This window comes from Tiliqua scincoides, chromosome 1 (assembly GCF_035046505.1).
Source record: "Tiliqua scincoides isolate rTilSci1 chromosome 1, rTilSci1.hap2, whole genome shotgun sequence".
In the NCBI taxonomy this organism is placed as follows: domain Eukaryota; kingdom Metazoa; phylum Chordata; class Lepidosauria; order Squamata; family Scincidae; genus Tiliqua; species Tiliqua scincoides.
In genome coordinates, this window is record NC_089821.1 from 41353670 (window position 1) to 41370645 (window position 16976).

General features: G+C 40.4%; 1 protein-coding gene across 2 annotated transcripts; it reads left to right on the forward strand.

Annotated features, from left to right (window-relative positions):
• Positions 1-4721: 4721 nt before the first annotated feature.
• ARL14EP (ADP ribosylation factor like GTPase 14 effector protein) lies at positions 4722-14139 on the forward strand. 2 transcript variants are annotated; one of them, XM_066609949.1, is made up of 4 exons: positions 4722-4815; positions 7982-8488; positions 9672-9802; positions 12244-14139. In XM_066609949.1, exons 2-4 carry the CDS (start codon positions 8066-8068, stop codon positions 12470-12472), a joined length of 783 nt encoding a protein of 260 aa, XP_066466046.1. In that variant the 5' UTR covers positions 4722-4815; positions 7982-8065; the 3' UTR covers positions 12473-14139. The 2 variants fall into 2 exon arrangements, with proteins under 2 accessions (XP_066466046.1, XP_066466038.1); XM_066609941.1 differs by lacking the exon at positions 4722-4815 and having other exon boundaries at positions 7801-8488.
• Positions 14140-16976: the final 2837 nt, after the last annotated feature.

Here is a 16976-nt window from a genome sequence, read left to right on the forward strand (position 1 = left end):
AGATGCAGAATAAATATAATTTTATTTAAAACTAAATTGTATTCTATTGATAGAATTATAATTATAGAATAACAATATGTTCTATGCTGTAAGCAAATCTGACTAAAATGACATCTCCTTTTCAGGAAAACATTCTGATGGTTCGTTGTTTGCACACTGTAAACGGATACCAGTCATCCCTGAAAGTGTCCGAATCATTCTGCTACTCTCGTTGAAAAATGGTATATAAATGTTCTTAATAATTTTTTTTTAATTTTCCAGTTAATGTCAATGATTCTGTAAATGCTGTTCTTAAGAAAAGTTTCTTCCTGTGATGTAGATTGCTGGGTTCCCAGTGTTCTTGTACCTGCTTTTCCAAGGACTAGATGGCTCCTTGGCCTGATCCTGCAAGGCTCTTCTTATGTTCTTAATCACAGGGAGAATTTTTTTCCACAGGAGCAGCATTCACTTCTTTAGACAAATGCTGTCTCTGCAGAAGGTGGAGCAATGGAATGCATCAGCACTGGGGCTAACTAGTATTAAGCTCCAACTAGCTTAATAATTGTGAATACTGTCATACAAACACATCTAATGTCACTGGCAAGCCAGTTTTTTTTTGGGGGGGGGGATTTTACGAAACAGGCTCTCAGAAGTGTGACTAGTAGTATTTACAATACATGTGAATGCTCATCACAGGCTGTCACAGCCCCCTTTAATATGATATGTATGCATACCCATATTAGTGCTTTTATAATCATTTTAAAAGTGTTGGGGAATATGCAAATGTTTTCTTAGGAGTGAATTTGATTATTCCCAAAGCTGCTTATATTCAGTGCTCCATTTGTTTGCATGAGACTTACATGAGGGCCACTATGCATGTTGCTTTTTTCGTATTCATCTAAGAAGTTTTAAGTGTGCCTTTAAAACGATAAAGTACAATTGTAGCAGACAAGTCAGGGAACCATGGTTAGCTGTGGTTCCTTGTACACTTAATGGCAGACTAGGGTTTGTGTGATACAGCCTTTGAATAGGTGAAACTGACAGTTGCAGTTAGAAAAGTGGCACATGTTCCCTGTTATGAGGCTCTTTTGCTTGCCCCCCTCTCTCATCTTACACTGTCATGGTTATCAAGTTTTATGATTTTTGATTGGGACCCTTGTCACCATAATTCAAAGGGGGCATTGCTCCTGTTGTAGTTCAGAAATAATAATCTGTTTGCAACCATAAGTCCTTCTAGCTTGCATCTGTGTGCTATGAAATTGTGTGCTTGGTATGCTTTCTGTCCTCTATGAAGCTTTGTGCACATATCTTAATAAAGCTTGCCTTGCTTTGTCTATTGTGAAAGTATTCAAGCTGTAACTGTTGTTTTGAGGCATGAATTTCCCAGCTGTATACCCTGCATCATGATAAGTAATGATGAACTAACCCCCCCCCCCCAATTCATTCTGTTCTTCTGATTTCCTTACTCAAGGATGGTACTTAAGGATGTTTGCAATCTGTTCCTTTTCCAAGTACACTCCCAAGTTCTGGGTGATCATCTATGTGTGGGTTCCCTTTGCAGCCTCCTTTACTAGGGTGCCACATACCTTCTTTGCTGAAAGGAGTGAATGGGGCACCTTTAATCCATCAATTTTCTTCCACTGAAGGCCATGTATTTCATTGGAGTCTTGGTTTCGTATCCTATCTTGTCTCTGTACTTCCTATCTAGAAGGCTCTTTGCAAATCTAGGATTGCTATGGATAGGACATTACTCTTAGCTGAATCCTTCCTTTGTTCCTGCTGTTCAACAATTGCCAACCTGTATTGCACTGTTGGCAGTGTCTCAAAAAGACTCTTCTGGGACTAGCATCATCTCCCTTATCTGGGGAAGCCCAATCAGAGGAAGGGGAACTTTTGGTATGTGTGTGCACTTTGGTCAAAACAGTATGTTGTGCTGACCAGCATAACAATCCTCCTTCCCCCTCCCCATCGACAATAGTGTAGAAATTGGGGGAGTAGCATAACCCCTAATTTGAATTAGGGGTGAATTTATTGTTTTATGTATTGTTTAGTCGATGTGCTGCTTTTCTGCAAAAGTAGTTCTCAGACAATAATTAAAAATACAATACAATCTCATAAAACAAAAGCCATGTTTAAAATGAGTCAGTTACAAGATCTTGACAGTATCTACTGTACATTAAATGTATAGTTTAATGCAATAATCAGCTCAATGTCCATAAAACTTGTCAGAACAGAACTGATACCTTAATTGGACTGGAGAGGCTATTTCCATGAATGCCCAATTACCTCTCTGATTTTACATCCTAAGGCAGCGGTTCCCAAACTTTTTAGCATCAGGGCCCACCTTATTTTTAAAAAAAAAAATAAGTTTCACTTTACCAGCCACTCAAGCTTCTGTGGCTATAATGGTGATTGGGCAGCAGTGCTTCCCAGGTAGCAGGTTGTTTAGTCTTTGATGCCCATAATCTAATTCAGCCATTTCAACCACTGTGCCATGGCACACTGGTGTGCCGCAAATGGTCCCCAGGTGTGCCGTGGGAATTTGGGAGAAGGTCATTTATCAATAGGACCATTGGGGGATGTGAGCCCCCATTGACAGCACAGTGTGCCTTGTCAATTGTCAAAAAGCGGATGGTGTGCATTGACCATTTTAGGGTCTTGCCAGTGTGCTGCAAGATGAAAAGGGTTGAAAATCACTGGTCTGATTTACCCTGCCAGTTTCATGAACCACCAAAAGTTGGATCATGACCTGCTGGTGGGCTCTGGACCTGCAGTTTTAGAACCACTGCCTTAAGAGCAGCCTTGTTAACAGTTGACCACTGGATGCTCACTCTCCCTTCTCTTACCCCCATGTACATGTCATTTTCTGACCCTCGCTGCTACTCACACCTCACAGGAAATCTTATAATTTCCCAGATGGGGGAAGAGATCATAGGTGTGTATCTGCAAATAGCATCAGCATTTTCCCCCACCAGATCATCCTAATTTGAAATGGGAAGAGGAAAGACATTGCAGAGGGGAAAGGAAGAAGACTGCATTCGTTGCTTGGTTAATTTATAGTAGTAACTTTATTGTCATTGTGTTACAGCACAACAAAATTTATGCACCTTTGAGATACAAGCATAAATATATACTACAATTCCAACAGTCACACTCCACACACTCACCCACACATTCTATACAACATGCATCATAATATATAACAGTATAATGCCCAGGAGCATGGTAACAACTATACCGCCTTATTCATCGTAATTATGGCTGTGGGATAGAAACTGTTCAGGAATCGTGTGGTGCGTGCTCTAATAGTTCTGTATCATCTACCCGAAGGCAACAGTTCAAAGAACTTATGAGCCGGATGGAAGGGGTTTCTCAGAATACTATGTGACTTCTGCAGACAGCGAGATGTATAGATGTCCTACAAAGCTAGTAGATGAAGGTTGATGATGTGCTGCGCGATCTTAATTCTCTGCAGAGCTTTTTTGTCCCCTGCAGAGCAATTTCCGTACCATACCAAGATATCATAGGTTAGGACACTCTCAATGGTGCAACAATAGTAAGACACAAGCAGCTGCTGTGACAAATGTATCCTCCCAAGCTTCCTTAGAAAATATAACCGCTTTTGTGCCTTTTTTATCAACATGCTGGTGTTAATAGTCCATGAGAGGTCCTCTGTGATGTAAATACCTAGGAATTTGAAACTAGCAACCCTCTCCACCTCTTCACCATTTATGTATAATGGTGTCTGTACATCCCTCTTTTTCCAGAAGTCAATTATAAGTTCTTTAGTTTTTTTGATGTTAAGTGAGAGATTATTTTCTTTGCACCACAATAACAACTCCTGTACCTCCTTCCTATAAGCAGACTCATCATTCTCACTAACAAGCCCCACCACTGTAGTATTGTCTGCAAATTTTATAATTTCATTGGTGTTATGTGATGGACTGCAATCATGTGTATACAGGGAATAGAGGAAGGGGCACACAGCCTTGGAGAGCTCCCGTATTTAATATCAGAGTGGAAGAATGATAAGAGCCCATCAAAACACTTCATAATTACCAAAGTTAGAGCCACAGGTCGATAATCATTGAGAGAAGCAACTACTGTCTGCTTAGGAACTGGCACTATAACAGATGTCTTCAAGCAAGTAGGGACAGAGCACTGTGACAGAGATAAATTGAAAATATTTGTAAAAACTTCAGTCAGCTCTGCAGCACAGTCTAATGACCTGTCCCAGAATTCCATCTGGGCCAGCTGCTTTCTGAACATTAATATCTCAGAAATAAGGCTACTCATTCCAGGAAAGGAAGCATGTGGCAAATGGCATTTATCCCTTCGCATATCAGCCTTTATATGGTCCTGAGCATATAAAGGCTGATATATAAAGCATATAAAGGCTGAGCATATGGTCCTGAGCAGCTTCGCATATCAGCCTTTATATGGTCCTGAACCTGAAGTGGTCATTGGAGTGCTTTATCATGAGTGTGGTCAAAACTTGAATTATTAGAAGGCAGAGACAGAAAGGGGCAGGCTTCCTCTACCTTTTGGGATAGTCACTTTTTTAGAAGAGAATGGAGGTGGTCATGATTTGGTCAAAATTGGGGTAGAGCCTGTAGATTGCATTGCTCCCCTTTTCCTTTCCTCCACAATTAAAGTACTGTATGCATTTGAGCATTCTGGTACTTTATTTCAGGGAACGGATCATGTCTTATTGGGAGAGCAGGTAATTTACATGCTAAAGGTCTGGAGCATCCCTAGGTAGGACTGGGAAAGACTAAAAGTCACTACCAGCCAGTATAGAAAATACTGACTTAGATGGACCAGGTCTGAATTGGGGTAAGACCACTCTTATGGTAATACTTTCTTCCTGTATCTTGATATCATGGTAAAGCACTCATGTGACATTCACCAAAAGCAGCAGTGTGGATTTTTGCAGACCACGTGCATAAGAACACAGAAGACTTCAAACATGGAAAAATCTGTCTGCTAAGGATGCCGTTCTAGATGTGGGCAAGTAACATGCTGGTTCTCAGTTATGAAAAAAAACAGAATGAACTTATTAGTGCTTTTTTCACGCCCCCTCCTTCTTCCTGTGTCCCAGTATAGTTTCTCCTCCCTCTTTCATTCTTTCTGTAAACACCAGCAGTTGTTTCTTGCCTTCTTGCTAATACCACCTGCCATGTTCTTAATGAGCGTTTCATGGGGCATCAGCAGTTTATGTTCTGCATTTCACGCCTACATCAAGTTAATGCAGTATCCTTGGCATCGTCTGTTCTTACTAAAATTTACCCACTATCGCATCTCGCTTAAAATATGTTTTGTCAGAGCTAAGCTGAAGCTTCAGATGTTGCAACATTCATCATGGTAAAATATTGTCAGTGACAACAGCTTACAAACCTTGTTCCTTTCATTTTAAGAGAGGTCTGGGAACACATACATGTTTATACATCTGCTCTATATTCCAAATGAATTTACAGCCTGATCTTATGCATGTTTCCTTGAAGTGAATATCATTTATGTTTAGTGAGGCTTACTTCCAGGCAAGTGCATAGGATTGCAGTCTTTTCACAGAGGTTCCTAGTTTCAGGTCTGGGGACCTGTTAATCTAATTAGTTAGGGTCAATAATTTCCTGTTTTCTGTTATTCAGCCTTGTAGTTATTTAAAGATGTGCACACATGCAAACTTAACTCATATAAAGTATTGAGCTGTAACAATTATGTATTTTCAGAATAAGTTGCATAACTGTAGACAGGTTAGAACCTGTATCATTCCTTGGGACAAATTGCTGCAAAACTGGGCCAGCTTAGGAAACAAAATCTAAGACTCTTGAAAAGAGTAAGACACAAAATTAAACCTCTCCAGATGAGTCCTCATTATTTTTATTTAAATATCGAAATGACCTCTTCAGGAAGATGTGGCGTATGTTTGAAATCATGACTTTAGCTAGGAGCCAAAGTACTGCTTGTGAGCTTCCATATTCACATTGTGATTTTTGAGGGCAACCCCTTCTTGGCCCCTTGACTTCTCAAAGCTCCCTAGAAGGTCAGAGAGCATCCTGTGGAATACAAGAGTCTGTAACTGGAAGGAAAAATCAGTCCTGACCCCATGCGTGTGTTGAAGCACTTTACAGTTTATGGAATCTGGCCACTGAAACTATTTTGGCAATAATGCTAGAAGTTGAGATTTTATTAGGAATGACATGGCTACTGGTCCAAGTGAACTTGCCCTCTTAAAATAGCCAGAATATGGGTGCATGTATACGTAGAAGTCTGCTGCAATCTGGTCAGGTTTGGAACACATCTGGACGCTGTACATCTCTGCAATGTTGCCTGTGGCTTAACAATTCCTGCACATCGGCTTTGCCTGGGTCACCCTTCCTGCAGATTACCGGCTTCTTACTCCTGCTTGAATATAAAATTCTTGAAACTGCCATTGTTCTTCTTTTATGGGAAAAGTTAATTCGGGTCATCTGAAGGCTGCTTCTCTCACTGCTTCTTCTGCCTCCTTTCAAATCAATAGCAGTGGTCTAAGGTGCATCTCTTTAATATAGGAATAGGCTAGTGAGAGATAAACCAGCATATTTAGTAACACGACAGTGGCATGTGCAAGATGTCTGTTCCCAAAGTAGAGAGGCCTATGCTAAAAAGGCCAAGAAAATGCCAGAAGAATACTTTGCAACATAGGTACTGTAGCTAAATACTGTAATAGGTAAAAGTTTTAGATTACTATAATGCTCTGAAGTTTTTACTATAAAATTCTTATGATTCTCCTTCAGGTCTGTTGCTGGATTCTTTCACATAAATAGAAGACTAGATTCAGAACACTAGTCTTATTTGAACTATGACTTCAAACAAGTAAAGTTTACCTCATTTTCAGGAGAGTTCTAGATTATTAGTATTAAAAATCACATTTAATGCAGATAGGCATTATTGACTTAGGGCCCAATCGTATCCAACTTTCTAGCACCAGTGCAATGCAGCCCCAAGATGAAGGAACAAATGTTCCCATAACTTAAGGAGGCCTCTGTTACTGCCTCCCCACCACAGGACACTGCACAGGTTACTGCACAACTCATTGGCACAGCTGCACCGGCACTGGAAAATTGGATAGGATTGGGCCCTTAGTTGTCTGACTTAGAGCAGCCCACGCTATTTGAGGAAACCAGAGGCTTGCACTGTTGTAGTGGCCTCCTTCCATTTGGCAAGAGAAGCCAATTCTTTTGGCCCTACTCTTCGCTAATCTACACCTCTGCTTCTTTGGGCTTCAAGTATCCCTGATAGTAGCTCACAGTATGGCAAGCATTTTTGGCCACGTGAATTATTCTAAATGTGTGTTACGTGTCACTGCTACCATGGGGACCATACAGCAGTGTTTTGTCTGGCTTGACCCCAATGGAAATTGAAGCAGCTGAGATGGCAATGAACCAGCAGGAAAGAGCAACCTTTTGAAATAATGCAGGTAATCCAAAAAGGACATGAAGTGGGGGAGAAACCAGGAGACTGCACACACCTCTCGCTTGCTGCAGTAAGGCTTGTGTGGCAAGCTGCCTATTGTCCCTTGAAGAAGTGGTGCTGCAAAAGCAATATTGCACCAACAACAAATGTTGAAAGCTCTGGGCCAGGGTAGGGTTGTGCCAGCCTTTCTCATTCATTTAGTCTATGCTAAAGACCCATTAGATGCTTTGTAAAAGGGCTGTCAGTTTCTTCACATCCAAGGATGTTGCTGTGCTAGTACAGACACAAAATGTAACTTGGGATTCCAGGCATGCACCTGTTTATTCTAATGGAGTATTGGAGCTTAAGGTTAGGCCCCAAGCTGTACAGAAGAGTTCCCTGCAGGAAAAAAACAAAACCCTGAATTTTATAATTCAGCTCAATCCTTGAATGAACAATCTGTGTACAGAACACGTTTCATGAGCTTAACTATGTTTTGGATCTTGTTGGTCAAGCTTGAAAGTCAAGATTTGCAGATGAATCTCATTTCCTTCACTGCTTTCTCCAGGATAATCTTCGTAACAGCTGCTTTGTAACAGACGACGCAGACAAAATGTGTAGACAATGAAATATATTGCACTGATCAAGTAAAATGGATCCATGTTCAGTTGGAAGTCAGCTGCAAGCTAGCAGTGATTGCCATAAAACATATTTTACCTCTCACACTGGCTTCAAGACTAAGCAAGACTTATCCTCAACAGATATGGTACTCCTTCAGCATAGAACTGGGATAGCTGTTTCAGAGAACTATACAATCTGCTTCCATCATGCTAAACTCTACCTTGATAGATATGAAGACTTGCAAAAGTCATGTTGTGATCCTTTTAGTATGCACAAAAAAATTGCAAGGAAAAACTTGCATGCAATTGACATAGGTGATGCAGCTTTTCTAACTGCCAAGTTTGGACGGCAATTTGTACCTGGCTGGAAGCTTTGTCCGAAATGTACACTGATAATATATGGAAAAGGAGAGGTTGATTCAGAAGACCATCGGCAAAGAAGACTTGATTCAGACGTATGTATATGGGTCTGTTTGGATTTTTTTAAACCTATCTAAATATTGGATTAAGGTTGCAATCCTGTACACGTTACCCGGGAGCAAGCCCCATTAGAAGCACTGGGACTTCCTTATCAGTAAACATGCTTAGAGACCAGGCTGCTCAGAAGTAGACTGTACAGAAACTTATCGCCTTATCATAAAGTACTAATGGGATGGTAGGTATTGTACAGTTCCCATACGCATAGTCATTCAGTGCAAGTGAAGTGATGGCATGCATGTGTGAAACAGCTGTTACAATCAAACACCAGACATGGAACTTCAGTATAATTTCACATCATGTCACATGCAGTAACTTTCACTGGAGGCACTCAACATATTTAGCTGCAAGCCTTCATGAAGGAGGTGAAAATCAAATATTTAGGAATCGGTCTGAAGCAAACTGTTGGAATGAATACGACAGGGAGGACAGGACTTGGCAAAAGAGACATGACTGTATAATGGAGGTGAGATATCTGTTCTAAGCGTAAGGGGCAGGATGGTGGAAGACCTTCGGATTTGAGGTTCTCCATCTTTGCTATTTTCATGTTGTCATTCATTGATAACATGCCACAATTCCATTTTGAAATGGGAAAGTAAAAAGGGAGCTGGAAGGCATCCTTTTTAGATCGCAGCCTTATAGATAGTTCCCTGAAAGTCACTTCCTATTGAATTAAATAAGAATTACTTTTGAAAAGACATACATAGAATTGTGCTGATACTTAGAGTAATGCATGATTTATTTCCACTAATTTGCATCACTAAGGACCTTCAGCTGACTATCTGCTTCACAAGTGACCAACTTTGCTATGTTTTAACTTTTATTTACTCATTTAGAGAACTACAGTATTAGGAACATGTCACATGCAGTATTGTTCATCAGAAGCCTCACCCCACAACATTCACTTGCTCCTGTCATGCTCTTGACCAAAGAAGACTAACTCTGGAGGTGATGAGGCTTGAGAGCTTCTAGTTTAATTGTATCACACCTCATTTGCATAGGCTAAGCATTGCAGAATTTTACATTTAATAGGAATTGTGACCTCAGCTTTGTACCTTAATTTTACCCAAGATGTGATTATGTCCCAGTTTGGGTAGCAAGGGTTATGCAATAAGCATTGTACAACCATTCCAATGAGATTGTCTGTCTGTATTTCTTCAGGGGCGTACAGCTAAGGCCTTGAAGTCCTTACAGTTTGCTAATCCAGGACGTCATACTGAATTTCCTCCAGAAGCAAACAAAAGAGAGAAAAGAAGGCTGCAAACAAAAAGTACATCCGTTAATTCAGACAGGTGAGCTGTTTTTCTGCATGTATTAAAGGTATCTTTGCTTTCACATCCTGGGAAAAAAGTCATCTTATTCGCATCTGAACCATACTTCAGAGCAGCTTTGGTAGAAAAAATCTTCTCTTGTCACCTGGAAGTGGTATGATAAAAAAATGAAGTGGAGTTTTACTGCTGGTCTAGAGTGACTGGGGAAAAACCTTTTGGGAGGAGGGGGGGTTTGAATACAACCTGCAGCCAATCTCTGTGTTAATCTGCAAAATGGCTAAAAAGTACCCGATGCTGCTGCTACTACTGTCCAAAGGGGCCTCTGAACAAATCAATTCTGCATGTTTTTGCCATGATACAAACTGAGCAAGGAGAAAGTTGATTGTTTAACCGAAGGAAGATCAATGATGGTTAGACTTGCATAGGATCCTTTTAGCTACCTTGTGACATCACTGTGAACCAAGTAACATACTCTTCTCCTGCACAAAGTGGGGAGAGGTGGTTTTTATAACCTCTGGGCATTACTTGTGGGATTTGATATTTGGGCTCATCTGAGCCCCTTGAACTTTCCTGTTTTGGGGAATTGGGTGGGCTTCATTGTCCTATGAGCTGAATCAAAACCGAGTTCTTGTGTACCTGACAGTTGGGGAAGAAGATAGACTCAGCAACAACAGAACAAGCATGGCTAGTCTATCAAAATGACTCAACAGCCATTTCAGGATGTTGGTCCCATTCAGGAGTCTCTTAGATGATAGGAAGACCAAAGCTAGGTGGAAATGGGAAAATCAGAAAATATGGGGAAATTAGAGATTTTCACTGAACTCATATTTTCCTCACTGGAAATGGTTGAGGCTTTCTGCTACTTTGGCAAAACTAATCTTACTGCAATGAGTACGCATATCATTTGGTGCATTATCCTTCACAGAATTAAACACATTTTGGGAGCCTAAAGTTCATGCTGTTGAAACATTGTTGAGAGTAGCTTTTAACTTAGTCCAAATCCTTGCAGCATAATCTCCCTCTTCAGTGCCTAGCTGTTTCCTCTTGAAGCACTGATAGACAATTGAGAAGCCAAATTCTGCTCCTAGAAACACTATCTTGGGAAAAATAATTCTGTTGCTTTTTGGAATAATACTAACATAATTAAATTGTTGGAAGTCTTATAGAATTCAGCTGAACTGCTCCAAAATAAATGTGCTTAGGATTGGATTTGTAGGAATTTTTTTCAATTGCACCTTCTTTGTCGGCAAACATCTTGAATTGTCTGTGGACCAGTGCTAAGATTTTTCAGATATTGTCTTAATGGTTGCATGTGAGATTTGCTATAAGGAAGATGCCTCTTAATATGGGTTGGCAATGCAGTCTATATCGGTGTTTCTCATTGTTTGTTCTCCACTGTACCACTTCACATGGTCCACCTATTTGAAGTACCACTGGAAGTAACTGGTGATGACATCATTGCCTGTTAGTTCTGAGTTGGGAGGCTAGATGCAACATGACAAACACTAGTAAGAGGCTCAGGATGGACAGGAGGCTTTTTCGAGTGCAGAAAAGCATGCTTTGGAGATTTACACACCAAGTTGAGTCTCCTACTTCTGTTTGTCACCTTGCATTGCTGGGGTTGCTGCCTGCCAGCAGGTGTCCAAAGGGTCCACAAATACCACGAGACACCACCTCAAGTACCACTGGTTGAGAAACACTGGTCTGTATAGCAGACACAAAGCAACTCTATATGTTATAGTGGTTATTGCCTAGTGCAGGGGTGCTCAATAGGTGGATCGCGATCTACCGGTAGATCGCGAGGCAAAATGAGTAGATCGCGGAGTGCCGAGCCCCCCCCCTTCAGGTGCCTCTGGGAGGAAACGCCGGGAGTAAAGCCCATTGTACTCAATGGGGCTTACTCCCAGGTAAGTGTGGCTAGGATTGCAGCCTCACAGCCTAATCCTAGGCATGTCTACTCAGGAGTAAGTCCTGTTATACTCAGTGGGGCTCAAGGTACACCAACATACATTGTACACATAAACGGTATATGTTATGATGGCACGAACATTGTATGAAAAACTCTGGTAGATCTCCGGGCCTTGCTGGGTTTCAAAGTAGCTCTCGAGCCAAAAAAGTGTGAGCACCCCTGGCCTAGTGGCTACTGCAACTACCAAGGTATGTAAACAACCTTGTCACATGGGTTGGTTCTGTTGCTTGAAGGCCTTCAACATTCAAGTCAACATACCAAACTGCTTATATACATAACAGTTGCCACAGATTCCCTACCCTGTAGAGGTTTCCCAGCAGTCTCTATAAGGCTGATGTAACATGTGAAGTGACCCTTTTGTACTTGCTGTTTCTCAGTCTAAGAGAACTAGCCAAAGTAAATTCACCTGCTGAGCTTGTAACAGGTAATTTGAATATAAATTCCAGGTCTGATATTAAAAATGTCTGCAAACTATGCTTTCTTCCTTCTGTAGGCAAGTAATACCAGCAAAGAGCAAAGTATACGATAGCCAAGGACTCCTCCTTTATAGTGGGGTTGACCTCTGTGACTGTCTTGATGAGGATTGCCTTGGATGTTTCTACGCTTGTCCCAAATGCGGCTCCAGCAAGTGTGGACCTGAGTGCCGCTGTGATCGCAAGTGGTTATATGAACAAATTGAGATAGAAGGAGGAGAAATCATTCGCAATAAGCATGTGGGATAACCTACATGCTGTAATTGAGTAGTGCATTGCATTACTATATTCCAAAAGGCATCGCATACAAATACATAACTTGTTTGGGTTTAGAGTTCCGTTTGGTATATGAAAGCTGCTACTCAAAGTTTATTCTGCCTTGTCATTCCTCTAAAAATGCTAAAGTATTGATTGAGAGTTTCTTTGTGTACAAGCGGATTAATAAAATCAGTATTAGCAATTCTGCACTATGTGCTTTGTAGAGAAGCTACTTTTCCCCAGCATCTCTCTTCCCATGTAGGAGAAATTCAGAATTGCCACTTTCAAGTATAAGACAATTGCTTAAGTTACTTTAATCACTAGCAGCCATGAGCAGTGTTGACACTTGGATATATAAATAATTTGATAGAGATATTGCATGACTAGTCAGAAATGTGACTAAGGAAGCTTTAGAGAACTTGTCCTATATTCCATTTTTTCAATCATTTATAAGAAGTCTCTGTTGGTTAATTTTGAGGATAAAAACATGGAGGTGAGGTGGTGATCTGAATGGAAATGATGCTTTCAACAGTATTTTGCTAATTGTTTTGAGAGGATAAAACATTTTAACCAAAGATGTAACCTCTTGTAGCTTGAAATGAGACACAGTCTCATCTAGCTTTTAAGACATAGCCAAGTTATATGTCTGAATGTAAATGAAATGAGCACAACAATAGTAACAAGAGTCTTGATTTATGCATGGTTTGTGATTGTATACGTTCTTAAAGATATGTAATGTACATCAGCTGAAAATAGCTTTTCAATGGCAATTGATAGCTTGCAACTTTTTTTTTTCTTGTAGGACAACTTGCCATGACCCCAAATTAAGGGAATGGGCCTTTTTCTGCTAGTTCTTATGTCTGGGGGGCAGGAAACAGGGAATCCTGTCTGTGTTTAAGAGAGAGTCCTGAACAGGATAAGTGACTTCTGTTTGAAATCATGGCTACATGGCAAAATTTATGCATTAGAAAGCTCCTCTATGGCTGTGGGTAGAGGGAGTTGTACTTAATATAAGGGGAACTAATGCTTCATTATATTTGTAGTCTATGTAAGCTCCAGGGAATGGAAAAAACAAATCTTTTCTTAACAATCGACAGATCAAACTATTTGGAAATATTTGTATTTTAAATGAATTGTTACTATTTCTTGATTCAAGTTTTGTTGTATCTGACTGAATCAGGCCCATCTCTCGTAAATTTTCTTGTGGAGAACACTTTTTAGTTGATACACTTATTGTGTTCTGAAACAGTTTTGCCTGCATCTCATTTTAATGGAAAATATCATTTTCCCCCTTATCTGTCTGGGTAGACTTTAGGTTTTGTTTTTTAAAGCTTACATAATGTTTTGTGAAATGTTGTTTGATTAAATTCATACCTTATGCAGCAAAGATCTTGCAGATATGTACAGAAAATCGACCAACACCTAAAACACTTCCTAACAGCCTGCCAAACTGGCAAGCTCTTTGGACAGATGGGATTTTTACCCTTTCTGGCACATGGCATTTGACAAAGGCTACAATACAATAAAGGCATTGACAAAAATTATTTGGAGATCTGAACACTTTAAAAAAACCTTAATATTTCTGATGCTGGCAGATACAGAGCCATATGTTTCCTTGCAGGACTATGGAATATAGCATTTCTATATTTGTTTCTATTCCATTTCTATTCCATTTGTTTCCATTGTCATCTTTTGGTGCTAGTACACTGAAAAGCAACTTAGACTTGCTATATATCAGTGTTGTGCAAGGTTTTCCATCAATTGTTCGACTTCTGTTACAGTGACTAAGAATTATAAAATGTTGAAGTGATGTCTTAACATGTATTGGTCATTTGCACCAGGTGTTATATTAAATGAAATAAAAGTGCACACTTACTTGAAAGTAAGTCCCATGGATGATGTGTATGATTTAGTTCTTTCTAAAGAAATGAGGTGCTGTAAATCTAAGGACACCATCCTAACTCCTTTTGTCAGTGCTTTCCAGCACTGGCATAACGGTGCCAGTGGGACATGTGCTGCATCCTGCAGTTGGGTGTCACTCACAAAGACCTCCTCAAAGTAAGGGAACGTTTTCTTCTTTACCTCTGAGCTGCATTGCCCTTATGTCAGTGCTGGGAAGCACTGAGGTAAGGGGTTAGGATTGTGCCCTTAGTTAAATTACTTTTGATTCTAACAAAAGTTCTTTCAAACAAAACACAACATCTAATACTTGTTGCAAAGTTCTGTTAACACAATTGTTGCTGTATAAATAACACAATCTACCTGCATCTTGCACACAATAGACTTGGGCAGATTCAACATAGCATAGCCTGAGATCAGAAAATGAAGCTGCTGGTCCTGCCTGTGTCACCTCATTTTTAAAGGGGCAGCATGCATTTTCTGGTATCGGTGAGTTTAACTTTACACAGTGAATCTGGAACATATCCCTCGTGCAAGAGGTGGGCCAACTGTAATTGGATATTTTCATGACCCCATGCCTACAAGAAGAATACAGCGTTCTATATTTGTTCTCATTTTATCCATCCATGCTAATAAAGAAATTGATTTTACACCAAGTGCTTGAGTGCTTATTCTCTCTTTAGTTTTACTAAACCTCCTCCTTACACACCTTTGTTCTGATGCAACAGGGTTCTTAGGTTGACTCCATTATAGCAGTGGTTGCATTATTTAGTAAAGCAAAATATTCAGTTTTTTGTTGCTAAACTACTGGATGATGAATTTAATTTCTGCCATTTAGTCATGATTACAAATGAGACTAAGAGCACAATCCTAACCTGCACTGGAACAGTGGCCTGTGCTGTATCCAGGGCAAGTTAGGAGCCAGCTGGGGTCAAGGGAATATTTTTCCCACTTACCCCATGTTGAGCCCCATCCACCCCTATGGGGCTACTTTGATCTGCACCAGCAATTTCACTGGTGCAGATCCAAGCAGCCCCTGTAAGGTTGATCAGGCTGGGGCTGGTGGTTAGGTTGTGGCCTCTGCTGCCACAGCCGATCCCTGCACCTCAGAATGCCTGCAGGAGCCTTCTAACATTCACTTTGGATTTTTGGTGGAAGGCTCCCTTAGGCATTTTGAGGCATGTGGAAGCCTCATCCATGACGTCCTCAGTAAGTCCTCCAGCTGAGGGTTCCGAACCTATGGTGGGTCAATCCGTGGGTTCTGAATCTGGATAGAGAGGTGCCACTGTGTGGCATTGCTACAGGGCACAATCCTAACCAGGTCTACTCAGAATTAAGTCATATTTTGTTCAATGGGACTTACTCCCAGGAAAGTAGGTTAGGATTGCAGCCTTACTTGTTTTACTTTTGTTTTCTGATGAAGTAACCATTGAGGATTAAGAGTTTTTTTTTTGTCATTTTGATTCCAGTGGATGAGAGCTGTTAAGATACTCACAGAAACTGGCTCAGCAGAAAGTAAGGGGAAGGGGAAAACTTCTAAAGGTAGAAATGCTGTAGCTAGTTAGTAGCTTAAAATGGAGCTTAAGTGCTGAGTTTATTAACAATGCAAATATGTCAATGAATGGACTGAAAACTGGCAAAACAGTTTCTAAGATGCTAATTGAACTTTTTTTTACCATATTCTGACTTTTTTTAGTAATTGGCAACTGAGAAACTGGGATTCTGTTTACAAGTAAATGTGAAAATAAAGTGTTGCTTACTAATAGAGCCCTTTGGTCACTGGCTTGCGCAATTAATAAATATTGGCAGACAGCCCACCCTATTTTCTAATATATGTGATATTTTATGAGGAATTATATGCTTCCTTGCAGCATAACAAACACTAATTGCTGCCTATCATTTTGTGTTGTTTTTTTTTCCTTTTTCAATCATGTTTTCGAGTACTGTGGTTGCTTTCTTCAATCTGTTGGCATTTAAGGCTCACAAAATGTAATTACTGCTAACCCCGCAGAAAACGAAGCCTGCAGATTGGGCAAGCTTTTATCTATACATTTCAAATGTATCTCAAGCTTGACCTTCAACTTCTTCACCGCAGAAACATGGAAGTGGGAGAACAAAGACTCCCTGTTTTAGTGAAGTTTGTGGCTTTTTATCATGTGGCTATTTTTTTTACACAAGAGCAAACTGGAGGTCATCACTCTCGTTTTGCTGAAAACGTGAAACTGGTTTCCTGAAGTGAGAGGTTGAGAAGTGTGCACCTATCTCTTTGGCAAATGGTGAGCATCAAAATAGAAGACACCTAGTGGCAGAGAGCAGGCATTCCCTACAGAATTGACTACTTAGCCCCGTAATGTGCGTAGCTAGGTTGGCTTCACTTTAAAGTTTAGTAGTTGAGATTTTTCAATATAGGCACATCGTACATGTAAGTTGGTAAGGCCAGAACTATGCTGGTAAGACTGCCTCATTTAGCAAAGGTAAAAGTAGTACAAGGTTCTGAAGAATGTTCTTCAGAACAAAATGGAATAGGCCAGGCTCAGAGCATGCATGTGCAGATCAATTTGGGCTGGTTCTGGAGGAAAGCTAATGCCTGAATCAC

What these genes read in the sequence shown, in the direction of transcription:
- ARL14EP (XM_066609949.1), top strand. Translation starts at nt 8,066, where the DNA reads ATGGATCCATGTTCAGTTGGAAGTCAGCTGCAAGCTAGCAGTGATTGC. An exon ending in AAAGAAGACTTGATTCAGAC is followed by an intron (nt 8,489 to 9,671) that starts GTATGTATATGG and finishes GTATTTCTTCAG; the next exon opens with GGGCGTACAGCTAAGGCCTT. An exon ending in ACATCCGTTAATTCAGACAG is followed by an intron (nt 9,803 to 12,243) that starts GTGAGCTGTTTT and finishes TTCCTTCTGTAG; the next exon opens with GCAAGTAATACCAGCAAAGA.